This window comes from Erpetoichthys calabaricus, chromosome 9 (genome assembly GCF_900747795.2).
Source record: "Erpetoichthys calabaricus chromosome 9, fErpCal1.3, whole genome shotgun sequence".
Lineage (NCBI taxonomy): Eukaryota > Metazoa > Chordata > Cladistia > Polypteriformes > Polypteridae > Erpetoichthys > Erpetoichthys calabaricus.
The window spans coordinates 159,642,239-159,664,756 of NC_041402.2; the positions used below are offsets into that span (position 1 = coordinate 159,642,239).

Sequence of the window (22,518 nt, forward strand, 5' to 3'; positions counted from 1 at the left end):
GAGAAATGTGGATTTATATTGGATGTTCGCGAATAATAACTAGTTTAAAGAAACGATCTCCGAAGAAATAAGAGAGTACAGTGGGAGAGAGAGAGAGAGAGAGAGAGAGAGAGAGAGAGAGAGAGAGAGAGAGAGAGAGAGAGAGAGAGAGAGGGAGGGGTGGGGAGGGAAAAGAAAGGGCGCGCTGCTTTATTTGGTGCGAGCCGTGCAGCCTGACGCGCCGCGGTAATTAGACAGAGCGGCTCAGCAGCGTGCGGCGCAGCCCCTCCGGAGTAAGCAGAGCACTTGATTGACAGCCTCACTGTCCTGAGTCGGGATCGTGAAGATGTTTATCTGGGGACGGTTTATATAGGAGAGGCTCGGGGGCATTCTCAACTCCAGTTCACTTTATAACGTCTCAACAGCACACGCTACTATATAAAAGATCTTACAAGTGTTTTAACACTTAGGACGTTCTTGCTGCAAAACTGGACTGGAGAAAGTCTTTTTTCTGCCTCTATTCAACTTGTATATTTAAATCGTTATATATATATAACCAGTACTTTTAAGAAATTTCTGAATTTTGTTTTACTTTGGTCTCACCTGGTCTTCAATAAAGTTGAGCCTGTCACTACGGCTGCAGCGACTCATCATGCACTGCCAAACCGAGTCAAGGATGCCTTCGACGGGCAACCTTAAAACAGCCAGGCGGCGCTACAAGACCTTCATGATTGACGAAATTCTGTCCAAAGAGACCTGCGACTATTTTGAAAAACTTTCCTTATATTCCGTGTGCCCTTCTCTGCTTGTCAGACCCAAGCCTCTTCATTCATGTACAGGTAAGTCAGGCTTTTAGCATCAATATTTGCTCACCTCAGTGAACTCCCACCAGAGGTTCAAACAATGATGCTTCTCCTTTAAACTTTGTATTATAATTAAAGGTAAAATTGACAGCCAGAAACGGGCACGCCATCTGTTTGTCAGAAATTGATATTTCCATAGACTCAAATAAATGTCTATTAAAATTTGAAATATCGTCCATAAGGTAGAGTGTCCTATGGTCTTTCTGTTGGTTTTGTAAATGGTAATTTCGTAGAGAGGAATCGGCGTGGTCCAGTGGCTATGAAGCTGAGCACTTAAATCACAGGTTTAGAATTTGAAATCGATTGATCCGTCTGCGCTTCGTCTGGGCGAATCTCGTAAAATGTGAAGTGCAGAATGAGGTTAGGATCGTAATCATTGCACTAGGTGTTACATTAGGGTCGATTCTTTGCACAGTGTCTTAGGAATTCTTATAAAAGAGGAAAGTGACAGAACTGTAGAAGGAGTTCTCTGTATCGTACAATGGATTTCTCCGTGTAAAAATATGAAAATACTTTCATTGCTGTATATTTTATATAATGTGTGTTCACTTACTGTTAGGTGTGTGATCCGGTCTTTTTGAATACATTTTATTTATTACATTCTCGAGGAAATGTGTTTCTTTACTTTCAGGGCGGTGAAGCACACTTATCCCTTAACGATTCTAATTTTAGAGGTCAGGTGCTTTTGCGATTACAGATTACAAGCAACTCTTTAAATGCTAACTCAAATACATTTAAGACATGCCAAGATCTCTGATTAATTTTAAAGTTGTTTCGAATAATATATTATCTTCAACAGCTGTCAATGAAAGTTTTTGACCAGAATCACAATTTAATATCACACTTTGCAAACACATGTTTATAAGCGAGTTTATCTTAGATGTTCATATATGATTAAGGTTTATTATTAGTATTATTATTACAGTTGTACAGTCATCGGAGATCATAATATGTTCTTCACTATCAATATACACTGATTATGCACCAAACAAAAATTCCGTTTGGTGGGGATTTATTCTTAGTAATAAAATTAGTTTACAGTATAATTATAGAAAATCACAAAAATTTCTAGATTGAGTTTAATTGTAAAAATCTGATTTATGTTTGTATGTGGTAATCTGTTCTGTTTGGTCACTAAAATTAATTGAGCAGCAACATATCCCTACTTTATTTACCTTTATCTCTGATAATGATATTAACATTTATAATACCTAAACTATAATTATGTGATTATGAATTAGAAAGTGAATATACAAAGTGGATACATGAAATCTAATTCTTATTACAATCAACAATAAACATAAACATTTATGTGAATCTCTAGATAAGTTTAGAGTCATCTTGATGTGAAATGTTCGTCCCCAGTAAAGTAATTTGCAAACATCAGAGCAACAACATGTTCAAAACTGGGCACAGACCCTACAAATGATGATTCACTTTCTTTGAGTGCAAGTCACATAAAACTATTGCCTGATGTATCATGATTATAAAAACAAGTCTCTCCCTAACCAAATTAGGAAAATTAAAAACAAACAAACCACTATTACACTTGAAATTACACTTGACATACCCTCTCAATCATGAAGCCGTCTGCCAAAAGCTACAACTCTAATGAAAGACTCAGTGTCTCTGTATAGCAGTAACTCTTGCTTTAGACTCATTAAGATTAAAGATTTCCATTCATTATAGCAAAATGAGTACAATAAAGAAAAATATTAATACACAGCCTAATGTAATATATCACCCTACTGTAATATGTTTCGTTCAAATGCATAAGTTGGTAGACAGTGTGGCAGAATGGCAACTTTAAAGGCTCAGTTTCCAATTTCACCTCTCTTAGCTGGTCACTGAACCTGACGGTCCTCTGCTTTCTGTAAAAGTGTGGTGTATTGCATTTGAGGATGGTGTAGATTGGACTGTTTGCTCAACCCTTTTAACACTGATATGGACTCTCTATTTTTCTTTTAAAACTATAAATATTTTATAAATTGTTAACCAGAAATGAGCTAATTCAGGGAACGTCTTTTTGTTCTGTTAAGTTATTGTGGTGCTATGCTGTTAAACTTTTCTTTTCTGAGCATCATCAGGAAATAAACAAAGTTCAAAAATCTTTTAGATTGTGCAGTTTGACAGAACGTGTCTAAACATATTTTTAGCAGAGATGACAAACTCTGTTTTTCAGGTGCTCAGTGTAATTACACATATTTACTCCTTAAAACAATGGAAACTTTTTATTTAAAAGTGATGGTGCAATATCAGTGTTATGAAACAACATCTGTGTCAGACAATTTACTGAAGATTTACAGCATATGTCAATGAATTATAGGCAGCATCGCAATGCAGTGGTTAGTGCTGCTGCCTCACTGTTCCAGGTACAAGGAATGTCCAATGTCAAAATGAAATTTGTGTGCTTTCCCTCACTGTCCAAAGTCATCTTATTAGGATTATTATTAACTTTTTATTGTAAAGTAAGTGTCTTGTCTAGTGTTGCTAATGCTGCTGGAATAGGTTCTAGCTTGCTGTGACTTTGGAAACATTATTATTATGACACATGGTGGATAGCCTTAAATAAGGTGACATACAATGTCAGGATAGAATATAGTTTCTAACATGTATTTCTGTAGTTAGAGCACATGGTAGACTTGCTTAGGATAACACAGATTTCGTGGAGGGTTATGATCAACCTGATGGCCCAATTAATGTGTAGTGCCCTAACCCCTACACCACACAGTCTGTCATGAAAAAAGTGGTTTGAGAAAATAGATAGATGAGTGAGTATGTATTAAACTAAAAAATGAAAGCAGTGTTTTTGATAATGCGCTGAAATATTTATGATTTCTTACCATTTAAAGCCTACATTTGTATATAATGCTTTATTTATTTCATGATAATCTTGAAACAGAAACACTGAAGTGGTTGTAAGTATACTGTAATATCATTTATATGGAATATTAAAAATAACTTTCCAATGATCATGTATCAATTAGAAAGAGTCTAAAGAGCTCAGTGGTATGGCTGCTAAGAAGTGAGGCTTAAATTCAAAAGCCAAACTGCTTCAGGCCACCACAAACTAAAAACGTAGTGGTCTTCAGTAAGTACAGGAATACACAACAGGATATATTTAACATATTAACATTGGTATACATGAATGCTATCTATCTATCTATCTATCTATCTATCTATCTATCTATCTATCTATCTTGAAGCACTTTTCAAAAAATGTACTTGCATTGCATTTTTATAAAAACAGTCTTACAGCAAAGTTATATAAACCAATGTGTGGTACATTTACAGCATGCATAAATGAAACAATGTTACTTTCTACAGTGGTGTGAACAAACAGACACTGGAACTAATTGGATATTGTTCTTGTTAGGTTTTGATATTTTAGATATTTAGAATATGCTTATATATTTATTCATTCGTTAACTGCACCTCCTTTAATCAATTTAGGGTCATGGGAGATAGAGATAACTCTGGTGGAATTAGTAAATGGTAGAACCTCGAATGAGGTACCAATTCATCACAGAGCACATTCACACACCAGTCCACAATAACTCACACTGGACCAATTAGCCTAACACAAATATGTTTGGTAAGTGAAAGGGAAACTTTCAAGAAAAAATGTAATGATGGAGTGAATGTGTAGGCTCCACAAATGTAATGAGCAGAGAGACAATTTGACTACAGCTTCCTCTAGCTGTAAGACAAAAGTGTTAACCAGTAAGCCACTCTGCCTGTACAGTTGTACTCAAAATAGGCTTTGTGACAAAGTGTTAATGTATGACAATTATACTGTTAGTAGCTCTTCTGAAGAAAAAAGGAAAGTCTGTATCTAGTGGAACAGTTTTATGTGACAACTTAATCACCTGAGCAAATTTTAATAGTAAAGTAACTATTAATTAAGTGATGTTTAAGTCCCTCAGTATAATAAAGAATACAGTAAATTTCGCATTAAGTATGAACAGAACTTGTTTCTTACTCACTGAATAACTAACCGCAACATGATGTTAATGAATCGTATTTCTTGTTTTTTTTTTTCTTTCATATTTTGACTATTTAGGTTAAACTGTTTATTGCAGTAAGAGTTCACCATTGTGGCTTTGATAAGCCACATACATTCTTCCCATATCCAGTTCACTCAGTTTTACTGGAGTTTAAACTTCCTCATCCTACGCTTAGTCTTTAACTCAAGAAACACAAGGATAGAGGTACAGCAATACACAAAGCCAAAATGTCATACTTTTTGAGTTGCAAACTATATTCTTTAAAAAGGTAACAAAATTATTCTTTTTACAGTTAATGTTTTGCCCTGGAGGCAAAGGTGGCAGAGGGAATACAGCTGTGCATAAAAATGAAATACATCATTTTACATTGCTCTATGACTCTTTTCTTGTAATTGATCTTAACCTCCACAGAGTATGCTGTTAAGCTACAATCAATCAATCAATCAATCACTCAATCAATATTTTTTATGAAAAGATTTCATCTTTTAATGTATTCATTTATTTAATTTATCTTTATTTACATTATATTGCTCCTTTCATAACAAAAACCACTAAAATGCCTTTATAAAAGCATTATTACTACATTACTGCATTTTATGTTTCCTTCTCATCAGCAGAATAAATGTTGGAGAAAATGTTAAAAAAATATTCTTAATGTAGATTACAACCCTTTTTTCATACATCATTGTATACTGTCTAAAGAAAATAATCTACATGTTCATATGTAAACTGAAGTATAATAAAGTGGGCAGGGGTGACACAGTAGCATGGTGGTTAACGTTTTATGCCTCGTGCATTCAGTTTAATGAGTTTGAATTTTACCAGTCTCTGTTATCTGTATGGAGTTTACAGGTTTTACTCATGTCTACATGAACTTTTTTTAAGTAATATACTGTAGATTGTGTACTGCATGTAAAAAACTTGCATATTAGATGAATTGGTAACTCTAAATTTGCCTTGTGTGAGGGAGTGCGTGCACTGGTGTTCTGTACAGAACTGATTCATTCCATGTGCCTGGGGCTGGTATGATAAAGTTCAACTCCAGATGATGTTGAAACAGATTAAATATGTTTGAGAATGTTATGATACATGGATGACCTGTCATGTGAAAGAACAAGCTCATGAATTGCCTGCATTTTAAAACAGTGTCATATCTATCTATCTATCTATCTATCTATCTATCTATCTATCTATCTATCTATCTATCTATCTATCTATCTATCTATCTATCTATCTATCTATCTATCTATCTATCTATCTATCTATCTATCTATCTATCTATCTATCTATCTATCATTGCTAAGTCCTGCAAACCGGAAAATGTTTTTGTCATTTATTTCAGTTGCCTTTCTAGTAATAGAGCCACCGTCTGTGCAAACAATTTTGTAGAACTGAGTACGCATGTCAATGTTACATGGTCACCGAAACTTGTGTGATCTTATCACTACCGAGACATCTTTAGAATTGTTTTTATTGTGAAAAAACTTGAACATGCCAGGAGGCAGAAATTTGACAAGCAAGTTTAAAATTGTTGATAGACATCTTTTGTTTTCCTGGGGCATGTTTTAAGCAAATTCATTTCCGTTCTGTAGATTTTACAGGGTGGGCAGAGAGACCTGTTGTAACTTTTGAAGGTTTTACAATAGTATTAATCATTTTTTTTTGTACATTTTGATTTGCCCTATTTAATATTTTCCATCGTGTTCAATGCTCACAGCTGAGTTGACTAATAGATGACCTCTTTTCCTACATCTCAAAAGACCTGATGGCTGGAGGAGGCCTCTGCTAGACAATGTAATTTTCTATCCATTGAATAGTCTTCATCTACAGAGCTGCTTTTCTTTGTTTAGAAATTGTCCAAAATTGCACATCTCCAGTAGTGCAAGTTAACAGAAAGGAAATGAATTAATACTTATTGTCATATGCAATATACATTTTACTCTGATGCTTGCACAACATTGAAGTTAATAATTATAATATTAAAATAATAAAATGGAAAAAAATAATGATTACTTATGAAAATTTAACAATCAATATACAGTGCACATATTACAGAGAAACAGAGATTAAATAATAAATTATTAAATTGATTATGAATAAAATAATCAGTATTACTGCGCACTACTGACATTGCATGTTGGCCAGAAACATGCAAGTAATAATTTTATTTACACATGTGACAATTCTACCATGACTAATACTACTACCACATAACTTTATAGTACAAATTACCATAATAGTCATAGAAGCAGTTTCCAAATAAACTTTCTGCACCTTATTTTCATGTGACCAAATTCTTTATTTATAAAAGCATTATTATACAGGGTGAGATGAAAAATATATTAAACATACAAATTAAATTTAAAAAGCTATTCTCAATATTTACAAAAAACAAATAATTTAATAGTGAAGAAAAAATAAGGATTAACTGCTTATCAAACTGCTTATCAAACAACAGCATTCATCCATTCACCACACAGTCCAGATATAAGTGTAATGAAAATTTGCACAAGTGCACTTACTGTATATAATTGGGCTATAACCTGATACATTCATGTTTTTTTGTAGACCTAATAACTGTTTTTCACCTTTTTATGCTATAATAAAATGGGAAGATCAACACATTTGCTCAGTGTCACAAAGTGAGTTGATTGTTTTGCTGGACTGATATTAAACCTCAGAACATAGCATTCTCAGATTAGCTTGATCCTTCACAAAGTTGACTGGGACCAGAGCCTATCCTCACAATATAATGATATAAGGCAGGAACCATTTCTGGACAGTAGTGATAAGTGAAATGATTTGCGTACAATTGAATTTAAATCATATTTCACATGGTCATTTACTTCCTATAAAATTTGCACCATTGACACAATTGCTTCCTTTCTAGAAACGTTACCATGCATTCATTCTGCATGCATTTGCCTGTCATTTATTACTTAGATAAAGATATCTATTAAGAAAAAAAATCACCTAATTTACTGTGACATGAAGACATTTTTTTAACCAACAGCCGTGCGTTGTGTTTGTACTGGTAAGAGGATGCATACTTTGCCAATTACATGGACAGTGTTTGTGATCACAGTCATAAAGATGCATCAGAGACAGAAATGAAACTCTATGATGTAGAAATCAAGAAAAAGGAAATGGCAGTTGCTAAGTAAGGGTTATAGCAGGGTGGCAGGAAGGGGGCTCCAAATGGTTTTCTGTGTAGGAGAAAGCAGTAATGTGAACAATGGTGCATTTTGGTGTGTCTTTGTGTCAAAAATAACTACCACATAACATTTAAAAAAACACACTGCACCTTCTTGGCCCAGTAAACATGAAGTATACATAGAATTAATTTTACTGGTGTGCAGGCATTTACCCGTATTATGTAGCTTCACAGATAAACATGAAAGTGTGAATGAGTCTTCAGGAAGCAGCATTCATTATTTTCTACACCAACCCCCCCCCCCCCCCAAAATCTGTTTTTTGCAAAATTGCCAATAAAATGAATTTTAGTGTCAGTTTTCCCAAAACTATGTGCAAATCAGAATTTGACTTTGTCGCTCATCACTGCTGGATACGATCACAGATCCTTCTGACACACACCCACACGGGGCTTATTTTAAACTGCCAATTTGCTGTACATGTACACTTCTGAAATGTGAGGGAAAACTGGAGTGTCTGGGGAAAAAATTGTTAAAAGGGGAGGGAATATGTGAACATCACACAACCAGCAAATGGAAAAAAAATTGAAACCCACAACAATGTATCTGTTGTGCAGCTGTGCTAAACATTGTGCTATACTGTCAAATTCACTGTTTATTATTTTAATTTCGTCTAGCATTTCAATTAAGTTTATGTACAGTGACAATTAGTACGACAGATACAGATTTCCTTTTCACCACCGATGTTCGAGAGCTCATATCCCAGAATACTGTATCTGCTCTGCTCAGTAAGTGAGTTTGTGCTGAAGTAGCCTATGATTGATCAATAACTATACAACTTGCAAAGTATTCATCTAGGTGGGACACGATGGAATTGGGCTAAGTTTTATGGCTGGTGATGGTCATATTCCTCTCCGCCTCACGTACCAACATTCATTGTAGGAGTAAAGCAACAGGGGATTGAGACATGTCAGTATTAACTATGTCTCAAGTTTGAGTCTTCATGCACATGCAGAGTGTGAGGTAAACTAGAGTGTTTGCAGAGAGATGTGTAATTTTTATAGTAAATTGGTGTTGATTTTGTACATCAACATTCAAGCTAAGAACTATTATAAAACAAGGCAGAATATTATAGAGAAAAATATATAAAAAATGAAGTCAATTTTCATCAAAATAACTGAAATCAATTACAAAATGCTACATCATTCAAATTATTACCATTTACTGGTGCAGCAGTTAGCCCTGCCACCTCACAGATCCAGTATCCTGGATCTGATTCTCATGCCTGCTCATTTCCCCAGAGATATTTTGGTTACGATGATTGGAAATTCTAAATTGTGTGCCCTGTGAAAGACTGGCATCCTATCCAGGACTGTTTCCTACTTTGCTGCCAGTGTGGCAGGGATAGGCTGTAGCCCATGTGATCCTGACCTAGGTTAAGTGTATTTGAAAATGTTATATTGTTATTAACACTGTAAGGCTCCTCCTTATCCTAGACTGGAATAAGTGGCATTGTCAGAGAAACAAAATTGAATGTTTAGTGGTCATTAACATTGTATGTTTAAATATATTATAGATGGTGGGTGTAAGTTATGGATTCAAATCAACAAAAGCTCTGTGCTAAACTAATAAAATGAAATAAGCAAGATTTGACCCACAAATCTGCAATTCCTTGTTCATAATGAAGAATGTGGCATTTATTCCCAGTGTCCTATTATTGACATCTTTTGATTATTACGACTATGAGCAGAGGATAGGCTGAAGGTAGTAGCAGCCTATCCACAGATTGGTCTTTGTTTGTCCCTTGTGTAGCTGAACAGACATTCATTTTCTTCCACCCTATCTTACAATAAGCAGACTAAGGAAATGAATGACAAGATGAAAATGTTGATAGTGTCTTATCATATCATGCTGTATTATACAGCATGTACCATGCACTATACAGAAAAACATGCACAAGTTGTATGCTGTATTTTTCTGAAGTATATGATAGTATATATATACTCAGAGTCAGATGCTTAAAAGACACCAAATTGCCCCCTGACCGGGATAAACATTTCTTGAGTTTAGAACAGTGAAACTCCATGGCTGAGAAAAAGATAGTGCCTTGTTTTTTGGTGATGTCCTTCTCCTATATAAAGAATCACTGAAAAGTCTTTTTACTTTCCCTACATTTATTATAAAGTATCTATTCCAGTATATACTGTATAGGAAAAGTGTTGTATTGTGGCCAAATGTTAATGGATTTTCACAGTTTAGGTATCCTTGAAAATGATGTGACCACTTCCAGACTGATGTGTGTCACAATAGAATAACTCAAAAACAAATCAGTTTGGTAGATTTATTATTGCAATTGTAAAATGCTACAAGCAAATTGATTTTGAGCAAAATCGCTCCAGTGGCTCCAGATATTGATATATAAAGACAGGTATGGTTATACAGTGGTAGAAAGGAGACTTGAGGATCAGGTTCTGGAAGCTCCATTTTCTGTTGGTGTTTAGGTTTCCTCCCACAGTCCAAGGACACACAGGTTAGGAAGACTGGAACTTCTAAATTGATTCCTGATGTTTGTGTGTATTCAACATATGATAGGCTGGCATCCTTTTCATGGATCAGCCATGTCTTGCATATATACATATACACATACACACACTGTATGTTAGTATATATACATGTATGTATGTATGTAAATGCAGGTATTCTCTGCTTATTTCAAGGTATCCTAATATCTTCTTTCATCTGGTGGGGACAAACACAGAGCCACCTTTGCTACTGAATGTTGTGTTCTACAGCGCACATGAAGACAAGCTTTGCGCACCTATTCTGCAACTGGAGGGACTCTCGTAATTTTTCAGACATCCACATTTGTGATGTGGTTGAGTCAAGTCAGATCATGTGACCAGGGTAACATTTTCATCCTCACTCTTTTGTGTTTAGTAGACACTGACCAGCATTCCACACCAGAGAAGGTGACCGAGCATACCACAGTCTTATAGGCCTTTTCTTTGAAATGATTGGGCATCCTGCAGTCACAGACAACCACAGTGACTTGGTGCCATTTTAGCCATGCAGCTTTGGCATGTGCGTGAGTGCTGGGGAGTGTTTTACCATCATTGCAGACAAGTGAGCTGAGGTATTTAAATTGTATGGTCTTGATATGGCCCCCTCTGGTAATATTGATGCCACCATCAAGATTCTGGTGTGTTTCTTTTACGAGAAAGCCATAGTCAGCATAAAGAAGAGTGTATGAATGGGGTTTGGATACCAGTGGTTGCTGGGTCCATACTAAACATAAACAATAGAAGCAAAAGGACCAAGCTGGTGACACTCTAGCTGGGTATGGTTCTTGAGACATTATGATAAAGGAGTCAGATCCAAGGCACGTATGTTTCAGAGAGAGTATGTGATTGGAAGGTGTGTCAGGTAAGTTCATATGGAACCACCTTAAATGCTTTCTCCAGGTCTAGGAATGCCACATATATTAATTTGTTCTAGAAAGTTTAAAAGCTTATATAGAAAAAGTTGTTTGCTGAGCACATGTTATTTAGCAATGGATAAAGACATATGCTTGAGTTGACAAACTGATTGATTTCATTTTTTGTAGAAGCCTTTTTATTTCCAAGGTTGGTAACATAAAACTAATCATTTTGTTGCTTACATCCCTAAAGGAATCTTAAAATATTTAACAGGGTGTGATCAGTATGACAGGACCTTGCACATTTGCTTACAGCAGTTTCAGAGATTTCCGATCTAAAGAATGGAGTTTACTGTTTTTTTTTTAATAGAAAGAACTGACTTGCACTTAGCTGAGAAGATCTTTTTCAGTATTGCTCGCATTAGTGAAATGACTAATCCCCTTTCTGTCCCCCAATAATGGTGCTTTTTGGCTTGTTCTTCTTATGTATGTTATTTCTTAAGATTTCTGCTGACAGTTACAATTACTTTTCAATATGACACAGCAGCCATAGATAGATAGATAGGATGAAAATGCCTATTTTATACACAACCCACAAACTCATCAATGGATTGGACATGTGTGTTATGTGATTGTAGTAATCATAGGATCCAGCAGGTGTCAGTAAAAGGCAGGATCCTGCAAATGAAAGCAAGAAAGTGTAAGAATAAAACACCTTCTCTAATATTTCCTGATTTTTTTATACAAATGTTATACATGAGTTTCAGTTGTATTATTTCTCTGTGTTCTGAAAATTTAACTCAGTCAGTATATCAGGAGGTCTGATGTAGGCCAGGGTTCTGTATAACTAGAAATTACTGAAAGAAGTATCAAAGACTAAATATGAATAATGCTGCATGTGCCTTTTTTCTTTTATAAGATGGCTGTGTAAATGTTCCTTATAATCCAAATCAGTGGCATTATTACGGTGGTATCTTGGGGTGGGCATTTGGATATGTAAGGAAGGCAACTAAATGTCAAAATAAGCTAAAACTGCATTTTTATTGATTTTTTCATTGGGTAGACAGGCAGTTCTTTTGGGTGGGTATTGTCCACCTGAAACCAAGCTCTAATTTATCAATATAAGCTTTCTATTGCTCCTTTCATATTGTGGACAATGGCCTAGGATATTACAAAGATACAATATTTTTGGTAATTTGTGAGTATGAAGTTACCATGTGATGGGGTTGGAGTTGTGTTAAGGATTGACCTGCATCCAGATTGTGTAGAATACATTCCTGCTACCCACTTCTTTTAAATTGGAATAAATTAGCTTAAAATGAATGGATGATTGACTGAATGGGTTTGATAAAGGGATGAACAGATAAATAGAATGAAACAATGTTAGTGTTAGTTCAATAATATTATAATGTATAATGTTATTATTAGGACAACAACAATGCACAGGATATTTCAACAAAGTATTATGGGTATCATAAATACTGCTGCTTCACCGGTCCAACATCATGGGCTCAAATCCTCCTCCTGGTTGATGTTATGCAGTATTTGCATGTTCTTCTAACATCACCATAGGTGTTTCTTCAGGTACTCCAGCCTTTTCTCAAAGATATACTATATTTGTTACATTAATTGTTTATTCTAAACTCACACTCTCTGGGTGTGTGTGATGGGACCAGTGCAAAACATTAAACACAAACATTAAACATATATCAGACAAAACAATCAAAAATCAGACAATACATGGATGGATACAATACATGGATACAATACATCAGACTTGGAACTATGGATTTAATCGGTTGGTTGACAATACAGTGTTGGTGAAAGGTTAAGAAGATAAATGCATGGGACTTTAGAATTAATGTTCAAATAATAAAAGCTGTGGTCAGAACTGCTATTTCACAGCCCCAAGGACAGTCCTGGCTTGAATCCTACACCAGTCAAAGACTCTGAGGAGTCTGCATGTTTTCTTTGTGTTCATTTTGGTTTTCTCTGAGTATTTTGGTTCCCTTCCATGCACCAAAGTAATGTATGTTTGATTGATTTGCCTGGTGTGAGCAAAAGAGGATATGAGAATAGCGTATTCTTTGATGGACTGGCATCCCTTGCAGGGTTTGCTCCTAATTTGTGTTTAATAGTGCCAGGATAGGAACCAGCTCCCCTTTGAACTTGCAAAGGACAAGCATGGACATAGAAATGGATGATGGAGATATAGTGAAAACAGAACAAAAGAGAAATCACAAAGGCTTGGGCTATCAACATGATGACCCTATTTTTTAGCCAACTGGTTAAAAGATGGCAGTTGAAAAAAAAATTAGATGATATTAACTTAGTTAAGAGAACTTTCTTTTCTATTTATGGTTTTGCAAATGATAGCTATTTCCTGTTGTCATGTTGCTTTAAGCTGGATGGACCAGAAGTGGAGGAGACATAGGCAGGATTATTGGTCTTCTTATGAGTTCTGGTCTTCCTGGCTGAAGGGGAAAAATAAGAAGAGTAAGTCACTTTGTCAGTCTCAGATTCTTTCCCAGTCTATCCCATAAATGGCAAACTGTGCTCTGACACAGAAATATTTATTATTCCTGTGTAGCTGCGATTTTTCTATCAATTAATTTATTTTCTAACTCATTTAAAATTACAAAGAGAATAATTCTTTACACTTATTCATATAAAATGAATTTTATGCACAGTATATGCACTCTACTCTGTACATATGACAACAATGATCCTATAAATGATCCTATTGTTATGAATGACTTCACTGTGACCCTTTTTGAATCATTTATGTTGTTTTTTTTTGTTTCATTCCTATTACGGTTTTTGAAGCACACTAAAAACAAAAGTGATAAGTTTTTTATCTAAAATTTATTTAAATTAGTTTAAATATTTTTGCATCTTTTTGGCACCATTTTGTTACGATTGCCATGAGGTTGCTAAGGAAATCCTTGGGACTGACAGCACCAGAACTTTGTATGAGACTGTCTTTACTGTTTCATTGGTTACAGAACTTTTTGCTTTAAATACAAGATTAAGTTAAGACTAACTCCTCAGTTAAGAATTTGAAGTGAATCTAAGACTATGTTTCATCTTCTGGTTCTTTTTCAGTAAAATTCTTCTTTACCTTCTGAGACAGCAACAGCTATAAGCATATCATGGGCAGCCATTTATTTGTGCTGTTTTATGCACATTTTTGTAATTATAAGGAATGTAACATTCTTGACCCAAAATAAACATTTGACTATCTTAAATTAGAAATTTATCAAAATGTATTTTTCAATTTTTTATTTTTTCAAACACTGGTATAAGAAAACAGAATCATAGTAAAGTAACAGGTACTGCATAAATCTAAAGCCACGTTAAGATCTTTAAGGTTGTACTTGCCAGGACCATGAGACAACCATTCACACTTCCATTCTCTCATTCATTTTCTCAGAAAACTGGAGAGTATGTATCTTGAAAGAAATGGCATAATGGAGGAGCCAGCCCTGGACAGGACTTCATTTCATGACACTAGACACACATACGTTAATTGAGGTTGGTGGAAAATCACTCATAAGATTGACAGAAGACAAAGTAGCCCATCAACAAATCAAATTGGTGGTTCAAATGCTGTAGTATCCATCAGTAATGTGATACATTTAGTACAATCTCAGGATCCCAGGGGCTGAAGGCTGTTACACAGCATTTAGTGCAAGGCAAAGAACCAACTCTGGATAGGGCATCACTCCATCACAAGACATATTCCGTTATGCAGGGTAGATCTGGAGTCATCATTAAATTTAAGAAACAAACAACATGTACAATCATCTTTGTAATCATTCATCTCTTCTCAAATCTGAATAATCTAATTTTTCGGTGTTAGGAGTGCAAGAGCATCAGGTGTCAATCATGTGTCTTTTACAGGAGCCTAGTATGCATGCCTTTGGAATGAAGGAGGAAAACAGAAGTACCTAGCAAAAAACCTTGAAACTCATGAAGAAATGAGGAGAACATGCAGGATGGGATTTTAATGCAGGGCTTTAAAATAAGAAAATTTCACACAGCAGCTGTATTCATACAGTATACCATAACCCCATACATTCTAAATGCTCTCAGAAATGATAAGAAAAATGAGTCTTCACTCTAATGTACAATGGGAGAGAGATTTTGAACATAACAGGCCATTTGATGACCACTGGATTCAATGGCAAAAAAATACACAAATTCTTCTTCAGACGAAATCGCTCTCATGGACTCTGTAATATCTTAAGAAAATTACCTAAGTGCAGTTATAGTCTCTTTGGGGGGGGGTGTTAGGAAATAACCATTCTTGGTATTACAGAAAGGACCATGCTATTCTTAATTATTCTTGTCTATTCAGGTTCAGAGAGATGCTTCATCTTTACTCCTAATTCACGTTCATACTTGTTTTCATGTGCATCAGTTTGCCATTAATTCAGTTTGTTGAGAATCTCACTTTTGGGCTTTCAGGAGATTAGACTATGTATAAGCCATAGGCTTCAGCTTTGCTCATTGCAGAAGCTACTGATACCTAAGGCTACCTTTCATAGCCCAGATCTAAAATAATTTCGTCTCATGACCTGATCTCAACTGTCAGCACTTTCTTTGAGCCTAAAAAAGTAATTTCTCAGAAAGTATGTATTCTGATACACTTTATACATTGGGCTAACGACAATTGTTATGTAATACAAATGTCTCCCATTAAAAAAAGCTGTTGACAGTTGATAATTTAATGCAACCCATGAATTCTCCTCCTCTGTACATCTAATTGAAAATGCTGGGTTGTTTTCCTTGCAAATTACAATGAATGTGGGAACAGAAGCCAGTTTTCAGAAGACTGCCCCATGTTTTACAAGAAGCCTGCTGTTTTCATTTTGATGCACTGATAAACAGTGCATTAGAAACCTGGAAACGATCACCCCCCTCAATCATTAACAATCTTACAGAGCAATCTCACAGCAGAACAGTTGACGATAATTTTTCATTTGGAAATTCATCTCTCATCAGAACCTAGGTCAAACCTTTTAAAAGGATTGCTGGAAAAAGCAGTGATGGAGATAAGATCAACACTGAAGATAAGTAACATGACAGCCTGATGAAAGATGTCCAAACAAAAAAGTGCAGTCTTTGGGTTTGAATCAATTTCTCTGGCTTTAGAAATGAAGGGAAGGGCAGGTTTGGGGGTGGCTGCAAAAAGAAGTAACAGTGTTAGGAGAAATAGAGACAGAGAGAGCTAGGAGAGAGCTAGAAGAGAAATTGGGGTGGGGGGGGTGAGGGGGGGGGGTGCCAGAACTGTTAGTGAATGAAATAAAGAAATCGTTAAGATGGAAAAAATGTTTAAAGAAAGGTGGGACAGTAGGAGACTGTGTGAGATGGAAAAAGTGTGTGTGTGTAAAAAATAATACACAAAGGGATGTAAGAAAAGTGAAAGAGACATTTTCCTACAAGCTGGTCAACCATTTTTGTATTATGTGGGAGATCTGATTGTAAGGTTTGACTAATCTGCCTCTTTAGAGAGCAAGTCAAATTTCATGGGGTGAAAAAAGATCAGGGGAATCTTTTAAAATATGATACCAGAAAGACTTTTAGTGGAAATGGAACAATGCTCATTTCACATTTTTGAAGCTCCTTAGACTGTGAAATGTGTTACACCACCCGTATGCCCAAACCATTTATATTTATTTTGATAATGAAGGAGAATGTCTTAAAGGCTGGACAATTTAAGCCTATTAAGCTATCAAGCAAGTATTGGCTTCACACTGGATGGTGCATTAAAACTTCACATTTGCAGAAGTTAATGTTATTCAAAAACTTTCCACAATGATAACAGCAATCTCTACTGCCTAATTTGTGATAGTATGTCATAGACTCAGAGTCCCCAGACTAATTTACTTTACTTGCATTTTGTTCTATTTTCTATCTATTTCTTTTATTTTATTTGAATGTTTATTCATTAATACACTGTTATGTTCTATTGCAAGTTTTCAGTGTTTGTCAGGAGCTTTGCTTATATGTCAAGAAGGTGCCATGACTCCAAATTATGTTTGAGCTCCCAGGTCAGTTTTCTTTTCCAATATCTTTTTGCTCTTTACTAGCAAAATTTTTTTTAGTTTTAATCTTGATCAGTTTCATTCTTATCTTACTGTTTTATTGGTAAAGAAGGCATCACTTTTTCTCTCAATAAGCTTTTTCCCTCTCTGGCTGTTTTATCAGTAAAACAGATGTGATTTACTATTTACTATTTACTATGGCTAGCAGCCATACCACATAGATAGATAGATAGATAGATAGATAGATAGATAGATAGATAGATAGATAGATAGATAGATAGATAGATAGATAGATAGATAGATAGATAGATAGATAGATAGATAGATAGATAGATAGATAGATAGATAGATAGATAGATAGATACTTTATTAATCCCAATGGGAAATTGTTCTTCACATGCACTTCAGAAGAGGTTATCCACCTGAAGCTAAGTAGGTTTGGGCCCAGCCAGTACTTGAATGGGAGACAATCTGGGAAAATCCTGGGTTGCCACTGGAAGATGTGTTGGTGAGGCCAGAAGACAGCCTTTACCCTGTTGTCTGAATGTGGATCCCAATGCCCCAGTCGCACACTTTACATACTTTTAGCAAACCGGAAGCAGTCAGAACATACTTCCATGACCACCATTTGCGTAGTGTAATGTACCCAGCATCTCAGTCTAATCAGTCTGCAACTCACCCCAAAAAAACAGGTCTGATTTTGTCTTCAGTTGTAGCAGTGAGCTGTGTGTATGCGAGTGGGGAGGATCAATGAGCACTCAGCTGAAAATACAGTGTATACTATGCAGCTATGAGGAGTAAACACTGCAGGTGCTTTGGACCATGCAAATAGAAGATTAGTCTTGTGTTTTATGTATCATGACAGAATAGAAAAATAGGACTGAGATTGTGGTTCAATTTTCTGTAGCCTGGAAAGCACCAGCTCTGTCAGGGATCACATTATTGGCTTTCAGAAAAAAGGGTGAGCTCATGATACATTGGAAAAGTGAAACTGTGCTGGAAAGTTAGTACAGAGTTGTGTAATTTTCATGCCCTGCAAATTCTAGTTGCGTAATCTGATGTACTCAAGCAACAAGAAAAGCAACTCATTCGTCAAATTTGACATCCTCTCTGACTAGATATCATTTAATGTACCACCAACTTAACTCCCACATTTTAATAAATAAAGCTGACTGTGATTGAGATTATTGAAAAATAATCAGCACACATGGTCATATACAATGCTTTTGCAGTAATTTCTTTTTGTTCATAGTCCTGTTAATTAGCAAGCATTGTTGAATTGAATCAAAGTAAAAAGTAAGAAGGAGATAGCAAAAATGAGCTGGTCAATGGAATAAAACCAGAACTGAGGAATACAATTTTGTTAAAGAGAGAACCAGATTAGGTAAAAGTAGAAGCAAAAGAACACAGTGTACAGACTGTTGAAAAAGGCCACTGTCTTAAAAAAAAACAAAAACTTGTTTTTAGTGAAAATGGGATATCACTAGAACAATTTCCAGTGAGTCTACACAATATGACGAGGAAGCCAGATCTGTTTAATATTGTGTGTGACAAAGGGACTTGGCTAACAGCATTACTTTCCATGAATATGTTATATTTATTGATATTTAAATTACTATATATTGATATAGTATTTGAAAATCAGTAACATTTACTTTAGCATTTAGTTGTTAGTTAAATACATGTAGCTCACAGGTTACGAATGAGTTCTGTTCCTGTTGATGTTCATAAACCAATTTGCTATTTAAGTTGGACCTTACATTGAAAATGTCCATTAATGAAAATAGTTCACAATGAATTATTACTTATTTTACAGAAAAATCTCTCTATTATAACAAAAAAACTTGGGTCGAGATGTGATCTTCTCGGAAGACATTTTGAACTCCCGCGAGACTACTTGCACGTCACGTCCTACTTACAAACAATTTCTCGGAGACACTTTAACGTCCTGTGAGACAAGGAAGTGAGACAAAAGGGCAGATACTGTACAGGCTTTTAAATTATCAATACGCAGCGCGGCATGCAGAGTACCCAGAACGGATCAAGCAGCAGCTGGCTTTAAGGACATAACTTATTCACTATAGTTTTATTACTGGCAAATATCAAGAAATAAGAAATGCATGAAAATGAATGAAAAAACAATCTCTTTAAAATTTCTCTTTAAATTGTATATCTGGTTAACCAAACCCAGGAGTTGGCGAGCGAAGTGAACAGGGGGCAGAGCCCCCTAGTATTTAAAATAATTTAAAGTAAAACAACAGTATGTTGACCTTATGTTTAAACTTTCTACAGTTTTTAATAATTATATTATGTTAAAGGCATAAGGATGGCATGAAAACCCACCACTAACTGATAATTGATCCATCAGCAGAGACATACTGTCTTTTCTGAGGCATCACTCAGAGTGTCACCTCCCTCTCCCAGCTGGGATGCTGGGAATGAGGATGCTGGGAATGATAAGCAACAGTTTCTACTACCTATATAAACAGCCAGCTGCTGATCAAGCTGCTTATTGTTGACTGAGCTTAGTGTGCTGCAGTTACATTCAGCTATGTATGCATGTAAAAGCACAAAATATTTGGAAAATGGTGACAGAATCTGAAGTGTACTGTTATTTTGAAGTAATATTCTTCACTGTTACTGACAGCTGACACTTGCTAATCCTTGTCAAATCTAGCTTGCTTTTTTGTAAGTGAAAATTAATTAGAATTTAGTTGAAAAGAAAAAATTGATGGTTGTATGCGTTTGCTCGTATCTATGGAATTTTCATAACCTGAAACCATAATAACCTGAAATATGCCTGTATATAAAAATATATCACTTCAATCTGTATTACTCACTGAACATTTTTTGTCAAAACATTACATTTACATTGATATTTACTTATTTGTCTCACACCTTTATCCAAGGCAACATACAACATTTGTAATACAATTGGTTACATTTCTTTTGGTTTTCCAGTTGGATCACAGGCAGGTCAAGTGACTTGCTCATGGTCACACAGTTTCAGTAGTTGGATTTGAACCCTTAAACTAAGTGTTTGAAGTCCAAAACCTTAACCATTAGACATTTCCTAGGGAATATTACTAACTGAACATTTTATATTGGAAGAATTTGTGTCGTTATTCTATGAAATCTTTCATATCCTCTGCTCTTTGCAAACCTGACCACAGTATTGCAGCTTACTGTGGTTGTTAGGGCCTGGTGGTTGCTGTAATGTAGCTGTAGACAATACAGGTGTCACATGGCTAACTAAATGACCCCACATTCTCAATTTAAGTTAAATTTACCTTAGCATCAATTTTGTCATTGATAACAAACACTACTTATACCAGCATCAACATCCTCCAATAGTGGTGAACACTGGGGATCATTATTAATTTTATGCCTTTTACTGAATCTTACAAATCTATTCACTGTAATGGTCTATTGTATGCAATATAGGATTGATACTATAATATCTTTCTTGGATAGTCAGAGAAAAGTGAGTGCATTTAACTAAAAAAAATCTAATTAAAGATTGCATTGATTGGAAGATCAAGACTGTAGCAAAGAAGTCCTTCAAAATGAACATAGTTTTATTAGATTTCAACTTTACTTTTAAAACCTACTCTTTATTTATTTATTTATTTTATTTTCATATATTGGTTGCCTTTATCATGTATATTATACAAGCAGCTTAATGGGTATGGCCATTGAGTGAAAGTAGAAGCATTGGGTGACAATAGAAGCCAAAACACTAAGGAGAAATTAAAACTATTCATACAGACCACTATTTTACAGAAGTTAATAAATCACTTTGCATCTTATACATCTTACACACTCAAATTATCTAAAGTCAGTTCACATCCTAATTTAACGGCAAGTGTTCGTATTCTACCCACTAGTAACAGAGTGTCATATGTTTTTGAGATTTTATCAGTTAGTGTGAACTTGTACTGTGTACTGCCTATAAGCAGCCACTGCACCAATGAAGATGTTAAGTGGTACTTTTAGATTGTCAGAATAAAAGCTGGTAGTACAATCATTGACACTTCTGCTTCACAGACCGCTGAGTTTAAGTCCTAACACACTGTCTGTATGGATTTTGAACACTGTTGTGACTGTGTTGTTTTTTGCCCAGTACTTAGCTTTATCTATATGAGTTAGTTCAGTTAGTCAATCAAAATTGACCTTATATGAATGAGTGTGAGTTTGTCCTGTGATAAAATAACCAACAGTGTCTTGTACCTTATGATTCTGAAATATACTGTAATTCCCTACAACTCTATATTGGAATATGCAGATTTGAAGAATGAATGAATAAATGAAAACATCCACATTTTTAATACATCCAGGTCTCTGCAGACAGACACCAGTTCAGGTTCAGTTGGCAAATTACCTATTAATGGCCTGCCAATTCCATATCTAATGGCAATATGATTATTTCCATGATGATCCTAAATCAGAGCTTTTTAGTCTTGGTAAGTTTTTTTCTGATATAACAGGTGATATGTGTGCTAAATGTTAAGCAGATAAACAACAAATTTTGGAGGAGTTTTAGAAAACAAACTCTTTTGCTGTAAAAAAAGAAATGACTGAATGAATAGGTTTCAAGATGAATTGAACTGTAGAATCAAAGTTATTCTAGGAATTTTGCCTGGAAGCTGAAGGTGGGAATTATAATTGAAATGTCAATGAAAAAGTATTTTTTTCTACTTAAAAGATGTGATTATGCAGAAGAGGAGACATATACCTTCTTCAGAATGGAGCATTATGAAAGTTAAATGTACCTGTATTTTTATTTTCATTTTCTTAAAAATAGGTGGCATGGTAGCAGATTAAGAAAAGTTGACATCTAATTACAAATGTTAACCCTTTGACAGGTAGTGAGGCTTAGTGATTAAATTACTGTTAAAATGTAAATATTCCTAACTAAGGAATCTGATCATGTTAGAAGGAGGGTGGTATGATGGCACCGAGGTTAGCACTGTCCCCTCATGACTCAAGCATCCTATTTCCAAATCCTCCACTCAGATGTTCTCTGTTTGGACTTCACCTGGTCTCCAAATG

General features: G+C 35.2%; 1 protein-coding gene across 1 annotated transcript in view; it reads left to right on the top strand.

Annotated features, from left to right (window-relative positions):
• The first annotated feature begins 223 nt into the window (after positions 1–223).
• The window catches only part of barx2 (BARX homeobox 2), a 45,134-nt gene continuing 22,839 nt past the window's right edge, over positions 224–22,518 (top strand). Inside the window, exon 1 of the mRNA XM_028810344.2 lies at positions 224–818. Coding sequence (XP_028666177.1) covers positions 632–818 — 187 coding nt within the window. The 5' untranslated portion in view covers positions 224–631. The remainder of the gene's footprint in view (positions 819–22,518) is intronic.